We start from the raw sequence: 12,043 nt of genomic DNA on the forward strand, positions 1-12,043 counted from the left end.
TTATTTACTGTTGCAAAAGTGACTAACAACCAAAAATACAGTACTATGGGGACATTGGGTATGATTTACATTTACATGCATTTAGCTATGCAAAATGGAACAGGAAAAAAAGATCACTACCACAAACGGAAACACAATCACGGAAACACAAATCATGATTGGTATGATGATTCATCAATTATTGGCCATTGTAATGCACTGTATGTTGTTAAGTCAGCGAAAAGAAACCCGTTTTAGAGTAGTGCCGAGCACAGCCAGTGGGCATTCTCCGCCACTGAAGATTGTGCCACATGGTCTGTGACACCATAAGGAAAGCAATTTTTGTTTATATTTTAACAGTTATTGAAACTGCAGGCATCTTAGGTTTCTGTTTACAGTGCTCTTACAAAAATAATACTCACTTGCAAACACTAAAGGCAAATACGAAGTCGATGTGGACTTAAAATACCATTCCAGAAACCTCACACTGTGTTTGTTTCGTTTTGTGTCATGAAAAGACTTAGTTTACGAGAAAATTGTGCATACATTTAGTGCAATTCAAATCGCCCGCCACTGAGCGTGTAGTGGTGATGTTGCACACACTATCACCGCCATTTACTGCCGTCAGGGAGTAAAACGGCACCCGAAAGAGGGCCCTATGGTTTTCTGTGCAAAACACAAATGTGCGGCCAGGGAGAAACCAAGCCAAGATAGTGCACTGGATTCGCTGCTGCAGCTGCTCTTGGTCAAGTGGTGTGGACCGTTTGGGAATCCAGCAACACCACATAGAGGTAGCATTCTCTGCTCCTTGCATTTTATGCCAATTTTGCAAAGAGCAAAACCAGCGCATCACTATGCAATAATAAAACTATTGAAATGCGGAAGCGTGGCTGGTGCAGGGTGGAGAAAACAAAACCTCTTGACCGCTCGCATAGTTGTCAAGGGTAACTCCAATTAGCTTCTTTCTCCTAAAGATTGAATAGAACTGGACAAGCAGCACTTTCTTTTCGTCTTATAATTCAATACAATGATCTTTTTATTACGAGTGGTTGAGTACTAGTAACATAAATATTATGAAGAGTGCCTTGGTCATCAGATTAGTACTTGGATGTCCCGGAGAAGTATTTAATCGTGTTCTACATTTACCTGAATTTCTCAAATACTGAAGCTCAGTTCGAGATAATATTGATGCCTCAGGTGTTCTCGAGCACTAAACTATCACTACTTTAGCTTGATTTAATATTTGCCTTTAGTGTCCCTTTAAGCACGCTTTAAACTGTTATACAGGCTAAAATTTGCACACAATGCATGCAGTTACACAAAGTGCGTCAATATGATAACGAATTAAAAAATAATTGCCAAGGACACTGCACCTAAGAACTACTTCCAAGAAGCAGGTGTACATGTTAGGACTACACATCACATTTCAAGAAGTTGGTACGCTACATAAAGAGAAATGCCTGCAGTTGAAAAATTGAAATGTTAACTTGTTCAGAGCCAAACACCTCTCTGCATGTAAAAAATTGGGGAGGTCTTTCGGCAGAAAAGGAAGGTTTTGTGTAAATTTGCCTACACAACAAGCTATGACTCAGATGCATAGGGCATGAAACAAGCTTGAAAGATAGCAGTCTTTAAGGTGTAGATCATGTGGTGGCAGATATCAAGCATTGATTGATTGATTAATGGGTTTTCATGGCGCAAGGGCCAGTTCAGGCCAAAGAGCACCAAACCCACGTAGTATTACTGAGGTAAGAGCAGAGGTGGTGTGACAATGGTTAGATGATTCAATGCTCATGTAAAATTTTGGTTCAGGAACTTTGGCAGCTGTCCAATTCATAAGCACGAACCAAGCAGACACAGGGCATGAGGACAGACTAAAAGTACTTTAGTGTGTTTTTGTGCCCCGTATCTCCTTGTTCCTTTTAAATTTCCTGCCTCAGCAGCATCAAGAATCCACCAGATATGTTCTCATCAGCCTGCATAATCCAGCCTTGTCACACAAATCATCTGGTACTTCACCAAGGCAACGGAAAAGTGCATGAGCGTGAAAAACTCACTGTTCGAATGGTCAACGTAGTAAACGCCAACTTGCTCATCGTAGCATTCCTCCCAGCCAAAGGGAAGTTCATTACCTAAGCAATCTGCAAATGACTGTGGCTTTGTCAACCTGGAGCCATTCAAGAAAACAGAACAATGGGGGGAACTGATCAGACCCCACTGATAGCACAGAGAAAAATGAAACAACCTTCCTTCAAATGGAAATGCACACTCGCAACACCACATACATTCCTCCCTTGTTAATGTTTATTTCGCGGCGTTTTTCCACCAATGGATTCATACCAACTAGCTCACATTCATACCCTTTTCACCACATACACATTTGCAGAATGACATGTGCAAACACAAAGCGAGACATGCACCAAGCTGAAGCATGAAGAGAATGCTATCAAAGATCTGAAGTGTCAAGATAATGGTGCTGGAGAAGACAGGTGACAAAAAATTGGCACTAGCGCTGCTCTTTCGTTTTCCATTTTTACTGGTATAACAAAGAAAGAAACAACACTTCATGCGGGCTGATTTCAGCCATTTTTTGGCGAGTAGTGGGTAAGTGCTCATTCGAAGTGCTTGGCAGTGAACCTAATTGCCTATTCCCTTCGTAAGGTCAGTTAATCTATGCAATACAGGTAAAATTCTGCCACAAGCTCTCACGAGTCACCTAATGAACTCCATTAAGATACTTTACTGTAGCATACAAATCCAAATTCACTCTTAATAATTAAAGCTCCTGCTTACAATTACTGACTTTATGCAAGATTGCTTACAGTGACCTGTCAGGATAAAATTCACCCAAATTTATATGCCCACAGATAAAAAATAACAATAAAGACAAATCAATTAATGCTGCCAAGAAGTAGAAAGTGGCTTGAATAAGCTCTCAGGACAAAGATTTACTACCATCTCCAAGCTAAGCTCACAACATTTAAGGCAGACAGTGACAAATCACCAAGCCCAAGTAGAATATGCTTCAGCCATGGACTGGATGATGACTTTTAAAGAAAAAAAGAGAATGAATGTGGGAAGAACTTATGGAACAAAAACAACAATGCACTGCTGCAGATTAAATAAGCAAAATAATTAAAAATTGCAGAAGGAACGCAGCATGCTGGTACCAGAATGCTTTTGCAGCGACATAGAATAAAGGTATGTCATACTTTTTATATATTGCCCAAGTTTATTATATTTGTTTTAGAATAAAATATTGTATATATGCAATATAAAATAAGTGCAGTGAATGCTACTGTCTCTACACAGGGTACAAGGTAGGTCCTGAATAAATGCATGACTTCTCAGGTTTCTTGCCTGTACTAAGCACAGATTAGGAGATAGAGAGGATATTTTAATTCTCCTATATGTAACTGATAAAACGTCAGCAACTTGTCTGTAAATAAGCCTTCCAAAAGAACTAAAATTCAGTGTTGGCGATATAGATGAACGACTATATCAAATATGCGTTTGGCTATTTCTGTAATGTAAGATCACTGGAGTTAAGGTGAGCTTACGACTGGGCGGTGCAGATTGAAATAAGTTTTCTGGAAGTACTGGAGTTCAAGCACTCTTCCAACGTACTAGCAGTGACTGCCAACAAAAAAAAAAGACGCATTTTCAGAGTGGGTGGTGATGGTGACAACAGTTAACCCCTTAATGCACACGAGACACATGTGTCCCCGAATTTGAAACATCTCAACACACGTTTAGCCCCTACAAACCTACTGAAGGCAATTTAAAGAACTAGTTAGCTTCCGTTATCGAAATAATTTATTTCGGTTGACAACTATATGACAAAACACGAAGGAACGGTGGTGGAGTTGCACTACAATTGACAAATTAAGTACTAGTTTGGCAGATTTTTCTAATATATGTAGGAAGATAATGTATGGAACATAAAGTTCAGTGATCGAGGGTTCTTAACAAATAAAGATGCTTTAATTTAAATGAGTACAAAATACTTTTTTACCAAGAAAGAGGCATTGGGACATATGTGTCCCAGTGTACCGTGACAGAATGCGGGATGCCAACTGGCGGCATTCGCTTGGGGGTGGCACTTTCATTTTCTAATAGTCGCTTGAAATTAATAAATTTGCATGTTTCGTGCCTTTACGTATAACCTGGTTTATTTTAGGTAAAAGCTGTTATTTTTAAATATTATGGCAGGAAAACAAAGCAAATTCTTCATCTTCATACTGTAAGAAAAAATTCCATAAGATCTTGCTGGATTACGACAATGAGCCTGCTTTACAACTTGACAAAGGATTTTTGACAACGTTCATGCAGAAATAGAGGCAGAACACCCTGACGAAACAGAATATTTAAAGGCACCGAAAAAGTGAAAGAGAGGTGTGTCAGCCAAAAATCTCGCAATTACTGCTCCCAAAAACTGTGTGTGTAGTCAACAGGCCATCAAATGGAAGAAGACATCCAAAACAACGAATTAAAGCTCACTGCTGCGTGCGATGCAAGGAAATAAAGTGTATTCTCCAGTGCAAACAACCAGCTGATCTTCATAACGGAAAACATTTTATGTTATGAAGCTGCAGTGCTTTGTAAAAGTGCTTGTAAAAGATAGAATTTGGTATGCTGAACAAAGTGGGAACATCTTTTATAACATTGGCAGAATAAATCGAGGTCTTTCAAGTTGTCAACCTTCTGGCGAGCTATCATGTCTTGTCTGCTGAAAGGTAAATTACACAGTGGACTGGAAGTTAAACAAAATACTCACTTCAAGTGTTCTTTGAATTCCTGGACATAGGAGTAAACATTGTCTACATCATGTGCGTCAAACTGCAAGCTGACGAGCCCACTACGCCCACTCTGACGTTGCTGCAGTTCTGCCAAGCAATCACGCAGTTTCTCATTGAAACTTTTTCAGCTGAGAGCAGCGCATAAGACTTGGGCAGATACACAAGCGCATAAGAATGTGCTCAAGACAAGACACTTCCCCATGGCAAAACTCGAAAACCACATATTTACCTGCTGCAGCATTTGCAATGTTCACTTGCACTTCCCTACTCCAAGGAGTTTTACAGCAGCTAATACCCCAGTCACACGGGCACTTTCAAAGTCCTTTGAACCAAAGATCCTTTACTTCAAGGGAGAATGCGCACTGTCACACAGGCACAGCAAAGGAGCCCTACTGGAAGGGAGCTTTGAGTCAAAGGAGTGCGTGTTCGTCTTTTGAAACCTCAAGGGAATACTCTCGAGCCTAGAGGGCGTCGGACAGCAGAAAAAATAATCTCTAAAAATATGGACGTTCAATTTTTACCTCTTCAGAACAAGCTTATATACTGAATACTGTTACTAATGTACTAAACACTTTTGGGACACCCGCAATCTCCGTCATGATAGCACCGGTACAGCAACGCTGGCAGGGCCTGTCGTCAGCAGCAACATCGACACAACACGGGTGCCATGTGTGATTTGGTTCTTTGGTTAGCGGCTGCTAGGCATCCCAGTCTCCTCGGCTTTTTTCTGCGCGTCTTCTTCTTTTGTCACTTTTGTTTTGTAGTTCTCTACCACGTTTACACGTACCTACCGCTGCCTAGCCACAACGAATGAAGCAAAGCAGCTGAAGCAAAGGCAACAACGAATAATCGACGCCAACGCGTGATGTACGTAGCGGTACACATGATGGCCATCATTACAATAAATACATCTGTATGTGGTAAAGTAATGCATTTACTACGTGTGTATTTTGTTTTGATGTTTCTATGTATTAGGACAAATGTTGCTGAAAAAAATTTGACAAGTTTATTGTAAGACGCATTTGAGCCATATCTTTTTATTACTTTCGAGGCGATGGCAGCGCTAAGGATACGCTGAGGTTTCTGTTAAAACCTTCAACGGAGACTATCTGGAGACCGTGTAGCACCAACATATATCCCTTGAACTAATGTGCCTTTGAAAGCTCAATGCTCCTTAACTTCAAAGGACCTTTGGCATGCTCGTGTGACTGGGGTATAAGAAGCCCACGTAAATGTTCAACTCCCTTAAGTACAGTTCATAGGGACACATATGTTCCAAGGTTTAACCTACAAGCTATCGGAAATATATTTTTGAAAAGCATTTCAGTATTGTTTCGAAGGCCCAAATAAAGAATAAAATACAACACATCGATAATTTCTCGGCTCATTCGCTTATGTACCTGAGCGGGTTAAAGAGAAATCAACCTTAATGTCAAATCTTACTTCAGTATGCTCAGGGGTCAAGTGCACAAAGCTGAAGTTCGCGACCACGGTGTGAAAACTGATGCAGGCAAAGAAAAAAAGGGAGAGGCGACGGAACTGTCAGTCGAGTTATGGGCAACACTGAAAAACTGACACCACTCATAGATTACGAAGCCGTGGCACAAAGCAAGCTCGTTTTTCCTTTCTCTCTTCTTTTTTTTTAATTCCCAGTGCGGACTGCGACCTGCTTCGCGGCAGTGCACAGGAGCCGGCCACTTGCGGCGGGAACTCGCACCTCAGCTTATCGGTACGCACATGCTGACGCTCATTCCAGGCGCGAAAAAAGAAATACAAAGCGCGGGCGAGAGAAAGTGAACGGAATTTCGGCGAGAGAAAAGGCACTACAACAAAAGCCGCGACGCGCGCGCGGGGCGCGCTCTGCCATGCGTGTGTGTTTATTGCGGCGTGCGGGAGGGGGGGGTGCCATTAGAGATAGGCGTCCGCCGAGCACCGCTAACATTCCTCGCGCTGACGTTTCACCCGTTCTCATTGACATCATTTTTTCGGGCCCTTTTCTTGGAATGCGAAGGAAGCGCTGGCTTGGGGCACCGCCGTCTCTCGTGCCTTTCTTCTTTTCCTACGCGTATCTAAAAACGCGCACACTCGCGGGCGACCCTATCGTGCACGGCGGCACCCGTTTCCGTGTGTTCCGTGCGAGCCGCAGTATCTGAGCAAGACGACGAATGCGGCAAACTGCCGCTGCATTCTGTGCCAACGCCGCCGCTGGCGCGTTCGGGACGTTCGACCTTCCTGAATGCACGCGGCAACTGACCTAGAACAGCGTTCGGCCTGCGCACCGGGAACAGCAAAATCGTGCGGGCGTACCTCGACGCCCGATCTTTCGAACCTAAGTTTCTAACACGGTAGACACAAGGAGCACTCGCAAGGACAGTGCTCAGGAGCGCCGAACAGCCGGCCGAAACAAGCAGACACCGCAAGCGAGCACATGGGAGCTGATCATCGGTCAACTTTGTTGCTCGCGAAAAACTTGCTTCGCAGACATGCTGCTAACGCACTCGGAGTGAGCGTCTACGCCACCGACACGGAGGAGTCAAAGTTTTCGCCGAGTGGTCAACAAGAGTAGCAACACAGCGCATTCCGTCCGCGGTTGCCGAAACGCGATGGCATCACGCGTGCCAAACAAGCCGCATATTTTCTTTAGTCCTAGTCGGCGCGCTAAGTAGCTGCCGCGAGGCCCCGTCCTCGAAAGAAAAAGAAACGAATAATAATAAAAAAAAATCGCCGCCGGTGCCGCTAGCTGCTCACGAAAGGCCTGTTCGGGGAAATGGGGACAGAATGTCGAATGTAATCCGAACCCTGGACCTCTTGTCACAGTACTCCTATAGTAACTTGTTTTTGTTGACGCAACACAACGCGCTCCAGCAAACCCGCATCTCATCTGTGTGCGGCAACGACATTCCTTCGAATGCTCCTCTTTCCTTTCATTTTTGTTTTTTATCTCTTCCTCGGTACATCCGAAATGGAAACGCCGTCGTTGAAGGCATTTTTTCTGTGACAACCCGCAGAACACACAGTAGTTGTTGCCGACAACGAGTACGGCGCACATTCGGCGACGACCAAGCGCAAAAATCTGGAGAACATTGGGCCTTTAGCCCGAGGGGGCCTTCACGGGGAACGCACATTCCTTTGGCCGTACCCTCGCTTACCTGTCTCTAGGATCAATCCATGTCGTCTGTTTGTTGATGTGGTCGATGAAATAGATCTTGCCGTCGTAGTCGGTTCCGATGTCCCATCCGGAAGGTAGCGGGATTTCACCATTTCGTCTTTTCGGCATAATTTTCACGCCCCAAAGTGAAGAAATGATCGAAATTCCTTTCGCCAGACAGAGCTAAACGCTACCTTCTGCCGCCATCTTGAATAGCACATTATCGTAGAAATGACGTTGACGACGTCACAGAGGTAGTGGCCAATGGAAAGCGAGCATCCGCAGCCGCGCTGTTCGCGGACGCCGTTTAGCGCTTGCTTTTGCGAACGTCGAACAAGTTTCGAACGAAAGTATAACGGGAAACTTGGCGCGATGCAATAATTTCGTTGTGTGTATTTATCGCTATAACACGTCTCAAACTTCAGCTGTGCCAATTGGCTGCGCTAGCCCCGGATACTAGTTTGGAGATACATACTACGCATCACACAGTGCAAAAAGAACTGAGAACTCGCACGGGAAGAAACTGTTATTTATTGTGACATCATAGCATGGCCAGCATCAATGTTGACATGACACTATTACCTCATGAAGTTTTCCTAATGAAATTCATCCTTGACTTTTGTGCTCGTTTCTTTGCAGATACGAATGAGTGACATTGTGTGACATTTATGATAAGATTTTGTGCCAGCCAATTTAATATGTTTCAATGCCTGCAGTTCCCGCTTTTTGCTGGACAACTCAAAAATAAACCACATGCGGTCAAGAGCGGAGACACCGTAGCAGAAACAGAGGATGTATTTGCGCACTAGCAGGAACATGGCTGTATTTTGTCACGTGATAAGTTTTATCCAATGAAACGCTCTACATGTATATATTTGTATATCTGAAGGTGAGGTTGTACCCTACTCTTGATCTGTTAATATTCCGCGGTCAGCGCTGATGCGGCGATTCACGCGTTCACGTTGGCGAGCAGCCGATCGGCTGGTAAGTTCGCTTCGCTTGTTCATCGAAGCGTAAGTTAAATGTTAAGTGTGCTGAACTGTCCGTAGCCCGGACTGCGACCGTGGCAGAGTTGTAGGAAGCAGACAAGCCGCCTCTGCATTCTTCCACGCAGGCCAGTATGTGGTTCCGATTCGTAAAATTCGTCTTGCTCTTGCAGTTACCATTGCGTGGTTTGCGTGTCTTCCACGCGTAGTACTAAACGTTTGTCGTTGACCGTGGTTTTGCTACGCCTCCTTGCTCCCCTTTCTCGGAGCTTTTGCTACGCGGAGTTGCCTGCTGAGCTTTAACGGTATTTGACTGTGCCAAGAGCAGAGTGCAACAAACGCTTAAAGAGGCAAACTGTCGGGCTTCTTGTGCAGCACGGTAGCTTGTGGTGACGTAGATGTGTTCTCAGCCGTGCTTTTCTTGCTGAACCTTCTTCTCTAGGCATGGATCAACCGCGGGCGGCTGGCCGTGGCAGAGGTGGACGCGGCCGCCAGAGACGAGATGATTCCGAGAAAAGATACAATGCTTGGGGAGTGCCTTTGCAAACACAACGAACAGCACTACCGGCTTCGTCAAGAGCTGCGAGGAATGGAGATGCCGACACGAAGCCTTCAGCGCCGGTGGTTAATCGGAAATTCGAAGAAGCCTGTGCTAAAATACAGGCGAACGTGGAAAAATTTCTACCACAGTCTCAAGACGATCGGTCGTCTTCAGAGGAAGAGCTTGAGACGGAGGGAATCCTTTCTCGCGTCGTTGGTTCTTACTCAGGTCGGTGTGCATTTTAACACGTCCTTAAGTGTCTGTGCGCCAGGGTGGTTTGGTCGGAAGGCGTTAAATGGAAAATTGCTTGTATTTCGACGGAAAGGTACGTGGGGCAATATATGCGATGGGGACCACTGACATTTGCTACGTGTAAAAGAAATAAAGTGCATCCTACATTTTTCACAAGCTCTTTGCTGAGAAATGTCGGATACTGTACAGTCTGCTACCACTACTATTGCCAGTCATCATGTATAAAAAAATGTATATGTTGGCACATAACAGAATAGCTGTCAGCATGAATGTAAGGATGTAGTGGGTGCTGTGTTTCATCATTCTTTCTGTCCACCGTCTTCAGCTCACTGCTCAAATTCAAGATGTTTAATTTGTTACCAAGTGGTGCAAATGTTGGTTCTCTTGAGTTCTCATGCATAATTTCGTAAAATGTAGTACTAGACTTGTTAAAATTATGATTACATGAATTTTTCCGTGGCTGCTACTGCTTGTTTTACTCATATCAAATTTGCAGTTCACTTTTTCTTACACTGCAAGTGAAAGCAGGGGAGGATATATGCAGGACATTCATAACAATGCCTAAGACAGTCACTACAAGTGCTTTGTGGGGTTTTACTTCGGTCATGGTCACTGTAAAAGAAATAACCTCAGGGTCCGCTTCTTTTTGTTTTCTCAAAGCTGAAGTGACATGCGGGGGTCTCATGGTCTGCCAGTGTAGGCTGTTTTTTTTAGGATTTCGCACAACAGTGTTTAACAGAGCATTGCTCTTGTCACTGTAATGCCAACAGTTAGACTGATGGCGGCCCCTTCCAGCACTTCCTCCCTATATATATATATATATATATATATATATATATATAGGGCATTTCAGCGAATACTTTCAAGAATCTTTAAATGTTGTCTGTGGCAGATGTCACAATTCTAGTTCATGAGCTGGTCTACTCGAAGCGGCGGACAATACTTGCACAAGAAATTGAGATGCAAAATCGACGAATTAATACAAATTCACTAATTACATTTTTAATGAATTACATTGTGGCACATATTGCAATTTACAAATTCTAGCCAGGAGTTCGCAAGGCGGATCCACTTGGAACGAATTTTCAAGATCACACCAGTTTCGAGATATAAATTCCCGAACTTTACGGAGAAATGCATTGGTATTCCAGTTAATTTGTTAACAAAATGTCGTTTCACGCACTGAAGCACACAAGTAACTGGAACACCAATGCTTTTCTCCGCGAAGTTCGGGAACTTGTATCTCGAAACTGGTGTTGTCCTGAGAATTCGTTCCAAGTGGATCCGCCTTGTGAAGTCCACTGCTAGAATTTGTAAATTGCAATATGGGTCATAAGATAATTAGCTAAAAAGTTAACTAGTGAATTCTTGTTAATTAGTCGATTTTGCATTTCACTTTTTTGTGCAAGTAGTGTCTGCCGCTTCGAGTAGACTGGCTCGTAAACTAGAATTGTGATATCTGCCACAGGCAACCTTTAAAAAAATGTGAAAGTGTTCGCTGAAACACCCTGTATATAAGCATGTGCACAATACACATGCACCATGTGTTTTTCGTAATAGAACCAAACTCTCAAAGTAAAGTGGCACATTTTAGACTAATAAGATCAACAATACCTCAGTCATAGTTATCCTGAGTTACTCAATTTGTGGAAGTGTGATAATTTAGGTAATTAGCTATCTTTTATTATCTAAAATGCCAGACATTTGTTTTAGGGCATAAGTCATACTTCCAAAATTGTAGAGTGTGCTCAAAGCATAGGCAGAAAGTTTTCATATTTCACAGGAGGGGAGGGCGGCTGGGGCCCAATCAGCTTTGAGAACCCCACATGCACACATGCACATTATGTATGTATATATATATATAAACTTAACATGACCACTGAATTATGCCCTTATGTGAGTAGTTACAAGACCTCATAGTAAGAGATAAAGTTCAATTTTGGAGCCCAAGTCCCCCGCGCCACCAAGAGACTCATGTCTCTCGGATGAGCCACACGACAAGGGAATTCAGTTAAACACATTAGGATGATATATGTGTTTTGTGCGTATTAAGTCGCACAAATACACATCAATGAAAAGAGCCATGTAACGCCTTTTCAATGTTTTAATACATACATACAATCAAGAAATATTTCCTTGACAAAAGGCCATTTGAGAAGATAAGACATGACATACATAAAAATTGCACTACGTATAACAATTTCTGAGCACAACTTATGACCATACTTATTAGCATAAGGCAATGGGACTCCATAACGCAATAGTTTAATTACTTGTCAAAGCATGCCTTATGCCATGGGCTTCATTCCTTTCCCGGCACTAGAATAAAATATTATAG

At 43.2% G+C, this 12,043-nt stretch overlaps 2 protein-coding genes across 3 annotated transcripts in view; one reads left to right on the forward strand and one right to left on the reverse strand.

The window, feature by feature from the left end:
• The window catches only part of kibra (WW and C2 domain containing protein kibra), a 50,342-nt gene extending 42,191 nt beyond the window's left edge, over nucleotides 1–8,151 (reverse strand). The window contains exons 1-2 of the mRNA XM_050182589.3: nucleotides 7,928–8,151; nucleotides 2,037–2,146 (exon numbers count right to left, since the gene is read on the reverse strand). Coding sequence (XP_050038546.1) covers nucleotides 2,037–2,146; nucleotides 7,928–8,055 — 238 coding nt within the window. The 5' untranslated portion in view covers nucleotides 8,056–8,151. The remainder of the gene's footprint in view (nucleotides 1–2,036; nucleotides 2,147–7,927) is intronic.
• A 683-nt stretch (nucleotides 8,152–8,834) lies between these two features.
• Nucleotides 8,835–12,043, forward strand: part of LOC126535786 (NF-X1-type zinc finger protein NFXL1-like) — a 73,142-nt gene continuing 69,933 nt past the window's right edge. The window contains exons 1-2 of one of the 2 annotated variants that reach the window (XM_055073433.2): nucleotides 8,835–8,910; nucleotides 9,355–9,681. In XM_055073433.2, the coding sequence (XP_054929408.1) occupies nucleotides 9,357–9,681 (325 nt within the window). In that variant the 5' untranslated portion in view covers nucleotides 8,835–8,910; nucleotides 9,355–9,356. Of the gene's footprint in view, nucleotides 9,045–9,354; nucleotides 9,682–12,043 lie in introns of both variants that reach the window. The other variant, XM_055073432.2, reaches the window with a different exon arrangement.

This window comes from Dermacentor andersoni, chromosome 4 (genome assembly GCF_023375885.2).
Source record: "Dermacentor andersoni chromosome 4, qqDerAnde1_hic_scaffold, whole genome shotgun sequence".
In the NCBI taxonomy this organism is placed as follows: domain Eukaryota; kingdom Metazoa; phylum Arthropoda; class Arachnida; order Ixodida; family Ixodidae; genus Dermacentor; species Dermacentor andersoni.